Raw genomic sequence first — 15,439 nt, 5'->3', positions numbered from 1 at the left:
TTGTAAGTAGCAGCAGGTGATTCTGCCGTGTTTGAGAGTTCAAAAACCTCTGGTCCAGCGGCTTCCCATGCCTGTACCCCTCCCCTGCCCTTGGTGGCTTTTTGGTTTTTTTTCCTTTTAATGGGCCTCTTCAGGTTTCAAAGTCTGATATTTGTAGGATCTCCAGGGACAGATGACACCTTAGATAGAGACCCTCTGTTCGACCAATATTTATTAAGTGCCCCCCATCCGCTGGGCCTGGTTCTCAGAACCACAGATAAAGGAGGGAGTAAGACTCCTAAAAACACGTGCTCTCCCGTGGTTTCCTCTGGTGGGGGAGACAGCTAATATGCACGGGAAGTGAGGTGTTTGTGTGTTAGTGTTCTGTTTCTGATAACTACGAAAGGCTCACCAAGAAGGTGACATTTGCCCAAACCTGAAGGAGATTAGGGAGCGGTTCCTGCAGGAGTTGGAAGGCACTCCCTGTTCTAGGAACCAGAAGGAAGCATGTTCCCCACCAATACAGAATGTTAACATATTTTTATGCATATCCAACACGCTTTTTGAAAGAGCATTGCCATCCCAAGCTCCAGGAGTGGTAGGACTTTAATCTGAGACTGTCTGGGCTATTGGAAGGAATCTACCAAAACAGGAGCATGAAGTCTCATAGACAATAGCAAGCAAAAGGAACCTCAATTGGGACTTTTTTGTTTCTTCTTCTATGAGAAATGAATTAAAAATGATGACGGATTTATTTTATCTTAAACAAAGTTTAGGTTCAGCAGTTCCCACTCTGTGCCACTCAGGACAAAGCACGCATCCTCTGTTGAACTTTTCCTCCGATTTTCTATAACTATGCAATCCCATGTTTTTCATTTCTCACCTGGCATTGTCAGTAGAGTCACGAAGAGGATCAACTTAGCGGAGACATTCGAGGGCTTCCCCAGTGTCCTCAAGAGCTTCACAGCGCTTTGCCATCACAACCGCTCTCTTTTGAAGAAAAGATCCTTGTTGATTGTCTCCTGTTCACTTGTTAACGGTCCTTACAGATCTGTTGAGCGACCGTGGGGGACCCCCTCCCGGATTCTCTTTCTCCGTAGCTTTGCTGGCAGTCCTCCAGGACCCCAAGATCTGCACTGTCATTTTGCAGTAGATTTGCATTGCATTTGCATTGTGCTTATGGCTGACAACCAACACCACCGGACCAACCCCAGGGGCAGGGATGATGGAGTGGTGGGTGGGCACAGGCGCACATCACCCAAGGGCCACCTGTGAGTGGGGACTGATGATCTGAAGAGTCAGCTCATCAACAGCTAGTTTCTCATTCTGCCACTGGGGTCTTCCCAATGGACTCCCGTAACTACAAGAATTCAGATAAATATTTGTATAATGAAGACCCTATGGAAATATAAATGTAAGGTTTTTTGGTAAATATCAGAAAGTAGTTGTTACGTAAGTGAGCCAGAGATGGTCCCTGTACATTGGCCCCTGTATTGTTTATTTCTTCCCAGCAGACTGGGACTTGTTAGCTCAAAATCCTGCCAGCGCTAAACTCAAATCTTTATACATCTGATTGTTATAAATATATCCCAAATAAGCATATTTTTAGCCATTTGGAGCCTGCCTGCTTTGCATACCCTGCATACCCAGCGTCTGTTAGCCATAAACGCTGGTGAGAAGACCCTAAGTCTGCTGTGATCTACAGACTTGCCTGTGTGTTGATTAGCGACATCAGGTAGACATGAAAACCCCCCCTCAGATCTTCCTGTTTCCCCGCAGCTCACTTGTCCTCCTCCCCTTTGGGGTGGGGCTGGTGCCATGTCCTTCTTGCCCAATGAGGGACTCCATAACCTGCAAACCCAGCCGAGGGTTGCCCCATAAAGCTCGTTGTGTGCTCCTGCCACCTTGTGGTCGTGCTTTTTACTGGCTCAGCCCCCAGATCCCCGAAGCTCATCATGGCGATGAGACCATTAATAGTTTTCCTATAGTTTTAGATATTGTTGTTTTTATACATAACGCGTGTTAAGAATATCACCAAGCCCAAAAATATTTCTCTAAAACACATTTAATGAATATTCAAGACACGGATTTTTCTGGGCTTAAATTACTCTAACGAGTATAATCTAAAATCGGGAAGGATTTGGGCTAAGAACTGGAGTGCAGGAACAGGTTTATAACTTGTATTCAGGAGAGGGACAGAACCTGAGTAATTTGCCTTTAGGCTAGTGTTTCTGATACCCAGCATCGGTTTCTTCTCTCGTGACTTGAAATTCCGGAGCCGCCACTTGTGGTTGCTGCCACGTGATTCAGATGGGCTTAACTCTATTCTTAGTGCAGGGATGGTTGTTAACTGGCTAAACCAGTGAGCGTTGGTCTTCTACCCCATAGGCCACCTAGTTCTTGGTCCAGGGTGGAATCCTCAGTCTGATTCAGCCAATGAAAACCTAGCTCCAGGATTTTGTTCTGAGCGAGAGAATCTTGCTTTTCCTTTGCAGATGAGGATGCAAGATCTGGAGCAGCTGCAGCCACACTGACCCCAAGAGGAGATTCTGTCAGTGCACAGGATTAGTCTTCTACTGCACGCCCACTGTATAGGCAACCAGATGGCCAAAAATCCTGCCTAGAGTTGAGTATTTAATTCTAAAGTGGGTGTCCTAAGTATAAGACAGAAAGACTCAGATGCACTCAGCAGACAAGTTTTCTTGTGTCCTGCTAGGTGGTAGATAAGGTGGGCTGGAGAGCTGTAGGGAGAATGAGATGGAGAAGCTGTGGGTCTCTGGCCTGTCTCTAGTCCCTGCTGGGTGGAGACTGGCCTGGAGTCTAGATGTCTTCCTCAGTGCTTACCCATAGCAGCTGGAATGTCACCAGTTCCTGGTCCAACCAGCAGGGGTGCTCATCTAGATTCTAAGACCCTTCCCCATCTCAGACAAGGTCAAAGTTTCAGATTACTCCGTGCACCTCAGAACAAGGGTGGGGCCCCGGGCACCCGGGCACCACCGGGTGCTGGAAGTTGGGGGAGAAACCCCTCTGTGTGTCCAGGGTGGTGGTAGTCTGACTTGTCCTTAGGCCTCCTGCTGAGCTTGACATCCTGTGGTAGGTGTTCCCCTGGCTGCAACTCGGTGTCTATGTTACAGACATTAGATCTGCTTGCTTTGCCGTGAACTTCATATGGCACTAGAACCCATGCCCAGAAAAGTGCACGTGAGTGAGTACACCCTGATCAATTCTCAAAACTCACCATGCAGTCACATCCAGAAGGAGAAACCAAACACGGCAGGGACCCCAGAAGCCCGTCCGAACACCCGCCCGGTTTCTTTCCCAGAGAGTAACCACGACGCTGAGCCCAACCTCAGAGTTTGGTCTGCCTGTTCTTTCTGTAAATGGGATTTTTGCGGTGTGCCCTTTCTTGCCCAACAGCATCTCTGGGGGTTCGTCGTGTAGCTTTGGGTGGCGGGAGGTGCTCATTCTTGTTCCTGCGGCTCCGTATTCCCCGGTATCTGTTCTATTGTCAGTGAGCAGTTCAGGCTGTTTGCACTGGGCCTGCGTAGGATGGGCTGCCTTGAACTCCCCCTGCTCTTCTGGGGAACACACACATGCTTTTCTCTTGGGCATATGCCCAGTAGTGGAAGCGCCGGGCGATTGATCTACAGAAATTCAGCTTAGGAGACGCGGCCAGAAAGCATTCCAAAGAAATGGAACCCCGTCCACACACCCCAGCAATGCGCGGGAGTCAACAGGGGTCAAAGCTTGCTGTGTTCCCTTTGTTTCAGCCTCTCCGATGGGAGGTGTCTGCTTTTTATGCTCTACGTTGGCGAGGGTGCATTGTACTGACGGTAATGATAGGGATAATTAATAATCATAATTGAGAATAAAAGCTAAGACAGACCCCACGATGCCGTGCATCTGTCCTGTGTGGCTCCCGGCCCCAACGGAGATAGTTCGTGTCTGACTGTTGAGCTTTTGGTTCCTGCCCTTTGGGTATAAAAGCTGGCCTGTCTTTATGGCGGTTTTGGTAGTTATTTAGTGGCCTGAAAGTCCACTTTCTGGGGGAGGGATGGGCCCTCGGAAGCCTGGAGGGGGCGAGGTAGGTATCCAATTTCTTGAGACTTCCTCTTTGCCTCGAAATTAGCCATGCGGAAGTTTCTGGCTCCCTTTGTGCAGCCCAGCGAGTCTCTCGGGTCTGACTTTGTGGAGCTCGGGGGAGCTGCCAGAACCAAAGGAGCCCGGGAGCACAGGAACCAGGAGCGTTAGGGCAGAAACGTCCCTGGCGTGCCCTGGGTCAGGCAGGAGGTCACAGTCCTCCTCGGTGGCTTGGGAGGAGGATGGGGACAGGGAAGAAACGAACGAACGGGGTCTGGAGCCCCGATGCTGAGCACAGCGCCTGGGTGTAGGTGGTGGAGTAGAAATTGAGAGCCGGTGGCCCTGCAGGGGAGAACATAGAGATGCCGAGATGCCTCTCACCTCCAACGGCTAAACCTGGGGGGCTAACCCAGTAGGTGGCTGGCTGCCCCTGGAGAGAGCAGCCACCGGGCTGGGCTCCAGGTAGGCAGCAAGAGGTGAAGGAGTCAGACACCCTCTTGAGAGCATCACAGCAGGTAGAAAAGCACCTGCGGTGTGCCGGGGCCAATAATCCCACCTGAGGGAAACCTGGGGAGGCTGCCATGGTCTGCTGTCTGCTTCTCTCCGCAGGCACAGCCCTGGTCACTGGTGTGACCCTGCTGGGTGACCTCTGTTGGTTACAGGTCACCGTCCCAAGTCTGCCTCCCAGCCTCCTCTGGGATCCCCTGGATCTCTGTAGGACCAGCAAGGACAGTGACCGTGGTGAGCACAGTAGCTGGCCTCCAGACCCGCTTGGGCCCTGTCCCTGCTGTTGGTACTGTGGTCGCCCTGGTGGGAAGCCTGCTTTCTCAGCTCTCCTAGGGAGAGTTGGCCCATTGCAATGGCCGCTGTCTCAAAAAACAAACAAACAAAAAGACCGCAAAGGAAGGGCAGTGGGGAGGCCCTGGCATCCAGTCACGTGAATCCGTTCAGAGAGGCCGCGTCCCTGAAGATGTCGTCTCTGACGACAAGGGGACCTGTGCTTTGTTTTTGGGTCAGAATGAGAGAAAAAACCCTAAGGGTGGGAATTGAACTCCCCCTGCTCTTCTGGGGAACACACACATGCTTTTCTCTTGGGCATATGCCCAGTGGACGTGTTGTGCTGGAACCTCTGTGACCCCCAGCTGGCCACTCCATGGGGAGGGGCGGAGGGGTCAAAATGTGTTCATCCGGACTTTGAGGACAATAGTAATAATGCGGCCCACGGGGCTGTCTGACGGAGGAACTCCCTGAGGAGTCGTGCGCGTGAGAGAGGACACCCTAACCATTACAGCAGCAGGGGCCACCAGACAGGAGATGCGAGTTCTGGAACATTCTTTCCAGTTGCCCCTTTGCTGGCAAGACGGAATGGCTGACCGTGGGGACAGAGCAGGATGCCTCTGTTCATGGTTCGCCTAAGTCAATCCCGGGAACAGCCGGGGGTGAGAAGGGCGCTTGGAGGAGGCAGCACCCTTAGTCCGCGGTGTCGGGCAGGAGAGACCGGTCAGAGCAGGGCGTGGCGTCCGCCTCTCCCAGGGGCGCTGCCGGGTCTCCAGGGACGTCTCGGGGGTCCTGGTGTGCGGGCCAGCGGCGGAGCATGCTGACATCTGTGTGAGGACCTGTCAAGGCAGACAATGGAAGCAGAAGCATTTCTTCTCTGTGTAACTAGGTCTGCAGGTATCTGAAGCCCCCAGTTCCATCCCCGAGCTCCTCCTGGGAGGCCACAAAGCCAGTGGCATTAGGACAGCCCTCGAGTCCAAAATGGTCCCTGCTGCTCCTGGAAATTCTGCTTTTATAAGCTCCTTTCTTCGGGTCTTGGAGACTTGTGTGTGTCTGTGTTGATAGTTACTTTTTTACTTTTGTCATTTTTTTTTAAAGTTTCAACCTCTCCTAGGAGGTGCTATTTGCCTGTTTCTACCTCTTTTTCTTTCTTTCTTTCTTTTTTTTTCAGTTGAGGCAAAATTCAGGCAACATACAATTGGCCATTTCCAAGGGAACGGTTCAGTGGCATTTAGCATATTCTAGTCCCGAACAAGCCTGTGCTGGTTAGTCTGGCGGTCACTGCCCCTTCTCCCCAGCGCCTCCAGCCCTGGCAACTCCCAGTCTGCTCTCCGTCTCTACAGATTCGCCTCTTCTGGACCTTTTACATAAATGGAATCACACAGTACACGGCCTGTGGTGTCTGGCTTCTTTGGCGTTGACTGATGTTGTCCAGGTTGATGTACCTTGTAGCATTGTAGTGGGTGTCAAGGCTTCATTCCTTTGTATGGCGAATTGTGCTTTTTTTTTTTTTTTTAAATTTTACATTTATTTGAGAGAGAGTGAGCAAGCAAGAAAAAAAATTGAGAGAAAGAGCACAAGTGGGGTGTCAGGGTCAGCATGAGGGAGAAGCAGGCTCCCCGCCGAGCAGGGAGTCCCACGTGGGGTTCAGGGCTCAATCCCAGGACCCCAAGATCATGACCTGAGCTGAAGGCAGACACTTAACCATCTGAGCCACCCAGGCACCTCAGTCATGTTCCTTTTGATGTATCTGTGGAAAGGGTGCCCAGGGCCTCTCTGGGCATTGCTTGTGGGTCCACAGGCCTCTGGGAAACAGAGGGATATCATGCCCCCTCCCAGCCAAGGCCCCGCTGACCCTGCATGGTGATTGTTCCTGGACTCAGAAGGCAAAGCACGTCCGTTTGCTCTTAACTTCTACATGGTTAAGGCACGGAGAGCAGGGGACGTTCCGTGGCTCTGTCTTCCTCCTGACTATTCCCAGACATGTCCCCAGCTCATCACAGACCAGTCCCAAGGCTGCTATCCAAGAACTTGGAAGATGCCCGCCAATCCTGCTGTTAGAGAGGAGGACACATACCCTGGTTAGTCACAGCCGACGGTCATTTGAGGAGCAGGAAACACGGAAAACAACCAGGCTGTGAGCTGGCCTTTTCTCGGTGCTGGAGCACGTGGGTCCTTGGGTTCTTCCTTGGGGAGCTGAGTTCTGCCCACACCATACCAGGCATTTCCGTGGCCACCCTATCCTGCCTGGAGAATGAGTTTCTTTTTCTCCTGATGACGGCGGGCCCCATCCTTCCCTCTCCCCGTGTGCTGAGGGCCGCCCCTTCCTCCTCGGTCCCCTGGGCTTCCCCAGCCCCCAGCTGTGTGTGCTCCCTCCCGCTCGTGGACAGCAGGCCAAGCAGGTCCCATCCACACCTGCCCAGACACACCCGCCTCACCTTCGTCCCTCGGGGGCCCCGCAGCAGATAGCGATCTGTCTCCTGGCACGTTGATGAAACAGAAAACTAACATGCTTGGCAAGATGCTGGGGCTCCTGCTTCAAGGCGCTTGTAAAAATAACAGGACATTTAGTTTTCAAAGGCAGCCACTAACTGCCTCTCTTCCCTACGTCTCCCAGAGGAAAGGGAAGATCTGCTCTGACTCTGTGTATCTTACTACCTGTCTTGCACTATACTGTGGTCTCATGCACGCATACGTTTTCTTCCCACCCCACAGAATTAAGGCCGCAGCGGGGGTGAAGATATCGGCCGTGCGAGTCAGCAGCGACCAGCAGTGGGCCGTCCAGGAGGAGATAGACAGCAGCAGCGAGCAGACGACCGCCGCCCTCACCTGCGTGGGCCACCACCCGGACACGCAGAACAGGTGAGCGCCGACGTCCCCGGGCGGGGCTGCAGCCGTGGTGGGGCTGGGGGGCGGGGGGCGGGCAGGCTGCAGGAGCTGAGAGCAAAGCGATGTGCACCAACGGCGCGACGCCTCTGCACCGACGGGCGACTCATCAGCGCTGCTCCGCCGTTCGGCTTCCGAATGGCTCCATTACGGGGCCGCGTCGCCGAAGGAGGCTTTCTGTCTTCACGCTCTTTTATACACCAATGGCCCAATTAGGGGAGCAGTCTCACCAAATGACCTGAACTCGCATATGCGCAGGGTTTGAGAACCACATTTTAGGAATTTATTAGTATTATTGTTATTGTTTGCGCTGAAGACGGAAGAATGAAATGAGGACCGTAGACATGATCTAGGAGGCGAGGGGGAAATGTACGTTTTTATGAGCAGCAGAGGCGGCTAGAGCGACTGAGTGATTGCGTCTCAGTGCGTAAATGCCGTTGTCTGGCAGGTATCACGCCTGGGTATCGGCGTATGGAATCAGAAGGGGAAGGCGGGTGAGCTGGTGTTGCCGCAACACACTTGTCCTCCCCGGCTCAGACGGTCGCCTTGGGTTTCATGGGGCTGCGCTCACCTGGGAGGTGGAGGGCAGTCATTGCTCGTTATCGTGCTTCGGGACCCCCAAAAGGCAGAGGGAGCTGTCCCCACGATAGTAGCAGCCTTTTCTCTCAAGGGGTCAGGCCAGAGAGCACCTAGATGTGTCATCCCGGTCCCCGACGAGACCCCGAGGCCTCAGCTTGGCCCGGGAGCCCGTGCAGACGTCTGCCATTGTCATACCCTGTTCTCTTTTCTTTCCCCTCTAGTATTTAAACTTACCCTGGTGAGTGAGTCCACAGAGCATCCCCTTGGGGCCTAACCCTGCGGAGTCTAAACAACCCCGTTGTTCCCTAGCACAGGCAGGGAGGCATTTCTCTGTGTCTCTCTTTCATCAGGGAAGACCTGGAAGTCATCTCTTCGGCTCTCGGGGGAGCGGTGAGCTCTGCCTTTGCCCCAGAAGCAGTCTCGGGAAAGCAAACACCCGGAACTGTTTTGGGGGGTTGTTGCCGGCGGTGGTCTTTGTTATAAAGGAAGAAGGCAGGAGAATGTAGGTCCGCTAGCACCTCGCCACACTCTTTAAACGTGGTGCCTGCCAAGGGCTGTGGCTTCCTCTCTGCTTTGTGCTGGGGCCCAGACCCCCTCTGGGTTCCTGGGGATGTTGGTCAGGTGGGCTTTGTCCGGTGGCTGCCGTGGGGTGCCGCACCGATGAAGCCCAAGAGAAAAGTGGTCTTGGGTTCCTTGCGCTGATGGAGATGCACGGGGGGCTGCCACCAGGGACGTCTGGATCCAGCTGTCCAGCAGCATCCTTAGTGACTTGTCCCCCATCTTTCCTCTGGGCTGGCAGCATCCCCAGCATGATCTTCCCTCCTGGTGGCAGGTTGGCCACCAGCAGCTCCCAGTGTCCATCCTGCCGGTGGGTCACTTTAGGGAGGATGCCGCTCTTCCCCGTCAGGTCCCCTGGCCCTGTTTGGCCTGGCTTGGATCATGGGCCCACCAGAACCGGTCACTTTGGCCAGCCCACCTGAATGACACAGAGTTAGAGGATGAGAGAAGTTCTCAGTTACCATGGTCCTGATATGCTAGAGGGGCCCGAACGTGATGCCTGGACGCACACCCTCCGAAATCAACATTTGGGTATGCATCTTGGGTGTAGATCTTCCTTGACTCGCAGTGGGGTGAGCGCCTGATGGCACCCATCCTAAGTTGAAAATCCTGGAAGTTGAAAATGCATCTAGCACAACCAACCTCCTGGCAACCACAGCTTGGCCTGGCCTGCCTTCCCCTTGCTCAGGGCACCGAAATGAGCCTCCCGCTGGACAAAATCACCCACCACAAATCCTGTTGTAAGAGGAAGTGTCGACTCTCTTGTGTCATTTCCTGACTCCTGCACTGACGGTGACAGACGGCATGGCCGTGAGGGTGCAGGGGGCGTCTGGGACCCTTGTGATTGCGGGGTTGACGAGGAGCGGCAGCCGCTGTCCAGCATCACGGGAGAGGATGCGCCCGCGACAAGATCTTGATTCAAAAACCCAAGTCCAGTTTCCACCGAACGCATTAATCGCTCTCCCACCATCGTCCAGTAGAACAGTTGCACGCACCTCCAGCTGTCCTGAGTCGGAAGGGTCTGTGTGGGGGACAGGATCCGTGGTCTCTGTGTAGGAAACTGACTTCTTGAAATATCTGACTGATCACGTGGTGATGTTTTACACTGAAGAAAAAGACGTAGGCTGTGGTGATCACTCTTGGTTCTGCGAGAGTCAATTTCGCATTCTCTTGAGGAGAGAGAAAAAAGTTGCAGCACAAGAAAAGTCCTTACAGGAACAGAGTTACGTAATCGTGAGATGCTCTCCCATCCGGCATCTTCCTCCTCGTCTTTCACTCGGGGTTGGACCTCCCCGGGGCCGGACGAAGGACAGGGATCGATGTTTCCGCATGACAGTCTATACTCCTCTAATATCCCGCTAACAGTCATCCCATAATCTAAATAAATAATTGCCTCTCTTTATACTTTTCTGTTGAATTGTGATGTCAAATGAGGTGTGAAATACAAGCTCACAGACCGCGTTTGCCGGCTAACAAAGTGAATATGTGGATCTATCCCCAACAGAACATCCCCCAGAAAGCTGTAATCTCCGAATTGTGACAACCTTGGGCGGAATAGAGTTTTTAATAGAATATAATGTACAAACTGCCTGAAATTCTGCGATAAGAATTAAAAATGTGTCGTATGGGAAGACATGATGAGCTCAGTGAGAAAGGCAGTATGTTAATTTAAACTATTTTAATGGACGCGCCTTGTGAGGAGATGTGAGTAATAAAGATGATGACCATAAGATAAAGAGTTGAGTTACCAAAGGAGGAGAGGGGAGATTAGAAAAATAAGCAAATTTGAAAGTGTTCGGAACAGATAACAGGGCAGCGATCGAAATGGAAGGCAGGCAGTTTGCATGGAGACTGCGTGAGATCAAGGAGCCTGCCACCGGGTTGCTCCTTGAATGGTTTCTGTCTGGTCACGGGGAGCCGTACCTCGGCAGAAGTAAGCTACCACTTTTCCTGTGTTCAGAAACCACAGTACAGAGTTCGTTCTCACCTGAGCACTGGAGAGGAGCTCGGGGGCACGGCACGGAAAGAGGAGTTTGTGCCTCTCTGTAGGATAGAAAAGCAAAAGCCCCCAAATAGATTTCTTTAAAGAAATCGATCCCTCCCTTTCCCCGCGTTGTTGTAAACCCAGCTCAAGGTGAAATCAAGATGGAAGTCAAATGTTTAGTGTGAAGTGTTACCCTGTTGGGAAGATCTGGGACAGTCTCTCAGGAGTGGTCCTTTGCCTGCTCATCCAGAAAACACTGGGCCGACAGAGGTCGCCCTCCTGAATAGCTTTTTCTGAAATTCGGCTGTTAAACATTAAGCAGGTGTGTTAAAGAGTCACCGAGTGTCCTTCTGTGGATTCAGGATACATAGTTTACTGCACTTCGAGATTCTTACTTACTTATATTTTTTAGAAGGACAAAGACAGAGGTAGCAGCGGTCTCCTGTGTCTCCACGTACAGCCGTGTTTCCCGCCTGCCTCATTCATGTTGGTTTTGTTCCTTCTTTAGGAGGTTTAATGACAGGTAAAGATAAAACACACAACATCTTTCAGGAAAGGTTGTTTTAAGAGTCGGCAATGTTAGAGCCCCGTGAGGCTTGATTGCCACTTAACAGATGTGTAAGCTGACCCGTTCAAATGACTTCCCAAGCTTTCCAGGCCAGTAAGTAGCCAAACTGCCGGACCTTAGAGTCTACGCGCTTATCCGAGCCCCCTGCTGTGCCCATCTGCACCTTCGTCCTCCGTCCTGTTCAGCGTTCTTGTCTGTTCGAACTGAAAACTCGGTGACAGCTTGCCCACGGGCCCGGCGGGCCATCTGGCGAGTGGGCACACATCCTCACCGCAGAACGTGCAAATGTTTCTTTGGGAAAAAAGAGGTAGGGGTAATTAAGTGAGGAATGAAGAGATGAAGAGATTATCGTAGACGGTCCAGGTGGGCTCAGTCGAATGACAGATGTCCTCGTAACACAAGCCCGGAGGAGAGGGCCATGGAGATGGAGGCAGAGATCGGAGCAAAGTGGGCACAAGCCAGGGAAGGCAAGCCTGGGGTCCCCGGAAACTGCAAAAGGCAATGAACGGATTTCCCCTCAGAGCCTCAGGTGGGAGCGTGACCCTGCGGACACCTTGATTTTGGAGCCCTGGCTTCCAGAAATGGGAGAGACTAGATCTCTGTTGCTGTAGGCTATTAAGTTCATGATAATTTGTTACAGCCGCGATAGGAAGTGAATACAGGGGCTTAATGACTACTTGTTGCGTCAATAAATTAAGACTTCTCAACCTGGATGCCTGTCAGAATAGCCTGGAGGGCCTTAATAGTACACATTCCCGAGACCTCACACCTCAGTGGGTCACAGGCATCGGTATTAGAAAGACTCTCCAGGGTGCCTGGGTGGCTCAGTGGGTTGGGCCGCTGCCTTCTGAGGCAGCGGTCCTGATCTCAGGGTCCTGGGATTGAGTCCCACATCGGGCTCTTTGCTCAGCAGGGAGCCTGCTTCCTCCTCTCTCTCTGCCTGCCTCTCTGCCTACTTGTGATCTCTCTCTGTCAAATAAATAAATCAATCTTAAAAGAAAAGAAAAGAAAGACTCTCCAGGTTTTGTTTTAATTTTTTAAAGACTTATTTATTTATTTAGATTATATTTATTCATTTGACAGAGAGACACGAGAGGGAACACAAGCAGGGGGAGTGGGAGAGGGAGGAGTAGGCTTCCCGCTGAGCAGGGAGCCTGACGCGGGGGCTCGATCCCAGGACCCTGGGATCATGCCCTGAGCTGAAGGCAGACGCTTAGGGAGCGAGCCACCTAGGTGCCCCAAGATTTATTTATTTACTTGAGAGAGAGAGAATGCGTGTGAGAGAGAGTGTGCACATCAGGAGGGACAGAGGGAAAGAGAATCTGAAGCAGATGCCATGCTGAGCCCAGAGCCCGACACGCAGCTCAGTCTCGTGACCCTGAGATCATGACCTGAGCTGAAACAAAGGTTCTGACTCTCAACCGACAGCACCACCCAAGTGCCCCTCCGAGGTGATCTTAATGTGTGGCCAGAAATGGGAATTAGTGGAATGTAGGAATGAGAGAAATAGTAATGAATTCAAACACTGTGAGAAGATAAAGGCATTTTATTTTTAACAATTTTAGGATTCAAAAATAGTGGGTTCAGAAACACAATTGTTAGGCTTACAATACAGTGTGCCACGGGACAGCTCTCAGCACCAGCTGCCAAGATAGTTCAAAACCAGGATTTAGGTATAGAAACCTAGCAGGCCTTGGCTTGGTCTAATTCAGGCTACGAAGTCACAACAGGATTTCCTACAGGGAAATGAAGGGCTCCTCTCCCCCTTCCCAAGAGGAATCAGGCCAACCGAAGAAAAGAAAGAGAGGAATATTTTAAAAACACGCCACCTCTTTTCCTTTCCCTGGCCACTGTGAACGTCTGTGAATTTATGCTGCTGCTCAGTTTCAGCACAGGCCTGCCGGAGGTCTTCGGACTTCCAAAGTAATAGGTGTTCAGTTAAAATTTAGAAGATACGCTGAATAAGATATAGAAGATAAAAACCGTCCCTGAACCTGTGTATGATTCGAAGGGAACCATTGTTAATATTTTGATGAGTATATTCCTGCGATTGTGTTTGCCTATATGTGGAGGTCCACAAATGTGTCATTTTTGTCAGCTTTGAAAGCTGTTTTTGTAACAATGTAGAATAAATATATGGCAACATCTTCTCAGGTTGTTAACTATTTGGAACCGTAATTATCAGCCCCTCTGAAAAACTAATAAAGGGGTGCACTCTTTTTTCTCCCCAAATATAAACACATAAGCAACTTTTCCCCAACAGTTTAAAGATTCACAGAGCCTTTCAATGAACCTGTAGTTTTAAGTGTAATATTTAATAGTGGTATAATATTTTATTGATATTATAGATTCTCTGTTTATTTACTGTGTTTCATTTCCTCCCCTTTTCAACATTCCTTAAAAATGTAAAATGTCTTTTGAGTACTTCTGTGGTCAGTCTTCAGGAGAGAGTGCTACAAGTAAACAGGTAGGTCATAAGGCATGATGAAGTTTTAAATGTTTGATGATTGTGTGACATTTTCCTGTCGGTTTGCACTGGCAGCTGTTTGAGAGTGCCCTGTTCTTGGTTCCTTTGCCACCACTGGGCAGTCATTGTCTCAAAATGATAATCTGATAATTGGAATATGGCTGTGTTCTTGTAGGCTTAAGTTTCATTGACCTGGTGTTTGGTGAAACTTGAGTTTTCCCCCCTGTGTTTGTCTGCAAGTGTCTTTCCCTACTTTGTTGTGTTTCCTTTTTTATCACTATATGGTCACTTTGGCCATGTTTTGGGGTCGTGTGGTCAATCTAGTCATCATTGTTATTCAAGAGAAGGACTCCCGCCTGGAGGAATACAGCGGGATGCCTGAAGACCCCGCATCAGGCTAGCCTCTGAGTGACGTCTGGAAAGGCCAGAGCTAGCCCCCAGCACAAGTGGTAAAGATAGATTTTATTTGGAAATTGTTGCAAGAAAGGGAAGAGAGAACTTTGCGTGACCTGTAAAGACATGTGGGAATTTATAGCGGAGGAGCAGAGTGGGGCGTAGTAGGGTGGGGTCCGTCGATGGTGCCGGACTAAGAGGAGTCATCCCGGGTCAGGGGTGGTCCTGGCCAGACTGACAAGATCAGATTCTTGCTGAGGGCAGGCCATGGTGATCAGACAGCAGGGGTGGGGTAAGGGGTTTGGTTAGAATATAGAGAATGAGCAGGTTGGCAGGAAAGGGGGTATTCTCTCTAAACCGACTTAGCAAGATCCTTGCTATCACTGGGCTCTGAAGGTGTGGCAGGGACAGAGAGGGACGCTCAGAGGAGCCCACCCACCGTCTGGCTAAGGAGAGAGTCCTTGTCCGTGACTGTGAGGAGCAGAGCCCGCTGCTGACCTGGCACAGCCCGGCGGTATGAGTGACCACCGCACCGTTGTCACCTTAGGCCACCGAGGTTCGGGCTTCAGCTGTTACCAGGCCTAACGATGCCTGCTCTGACCACGCAAAGGGCTTCCAGGTGCACATTTCACACGTAGTAAGACTTTTCTGAGCACGTACAGGTTATCGAGGAATTGAGCAGAAATGACAGGGAATCCTCATCGTCCCCCGGCACAGCTTTTCCCATTATTAACATCCTGCATTAGTGGGGTGCATTTGTTTCAGTTGATCAGCTAACACTGATAACATTCTTGTTTTTTAAAAAAAGATTTTATTTATTTATTACTTACGAGTGTGAGCAGGGGGCAGGGCAGAGGGAGAGGGGGAAGAGAGAGTCTTAAGCAGACTCCCTGCTGAGCACGGAGCCCGATGCCAGGCTCAGTCTCACGACGCTGAGATCGTGACCTGAGCTAAAATTGAGAGTCCGACGCTTCGCCAGCTGTGCCACCGAGGTGCCCTCTGATACATTCTTTTTAAGTAAAGCGTGTGCCAGATAGTAGGATTCACTCTTGGTGTCTTGCATTCTGTGGGTTTAGACAAATACGAAACGATGTGTGATGTGCGTGTGCCATTCCAGTGTCGAAAACAATAGTTCGGCTGCCCTAAAAACCCTCCGTGCCGCACGTAT

The 15,439-nt window shown here is 51.1% G+C and overlaps 1 protein-coding gene across 2 annotated transcripts in view; it reads left to right on the top strand.

Annotated features, from left to right (window-relative positions):
- LOC132023068 (transmembrane protein 132B) overlaps positions 1 to 15,439 on the top strand; it is a 351,058-nt gene that overhangs the window by 179,598 nt on the left and 156,021 nt on the right. For both annotated transcript variants that reach the window (XM_059408193.1, XM_059408192.1), the window contains exon 3: positions 7,552 to 7,698. In XM_059408193.1, coding sequence (XP_059264176.1) covers positions 7,552 to 7,698 — 147 coding nt within the window. The remainder of the gene's footprint in view (positions 1 to 7,551; positions 7,699 to 15,439) is intronic.

Source organism: Mustela nigripes, chromosome 8, assembly GCF_022355385.1.
Source record: "Mustela nigripes isolate SB6536 chromosome 8, MUSNIG.SB6536, whole genome shotgun sequence".
NCBI classification, from domain to species: Eukaryota; Metazoa; Chordata; class Mammalia; order Carnivora; family Mustelidae; genus Mustela; species Mustela nigripes.
This window is presented reverse-complemented; position numbering and strand designations above follow the sequence as displayed.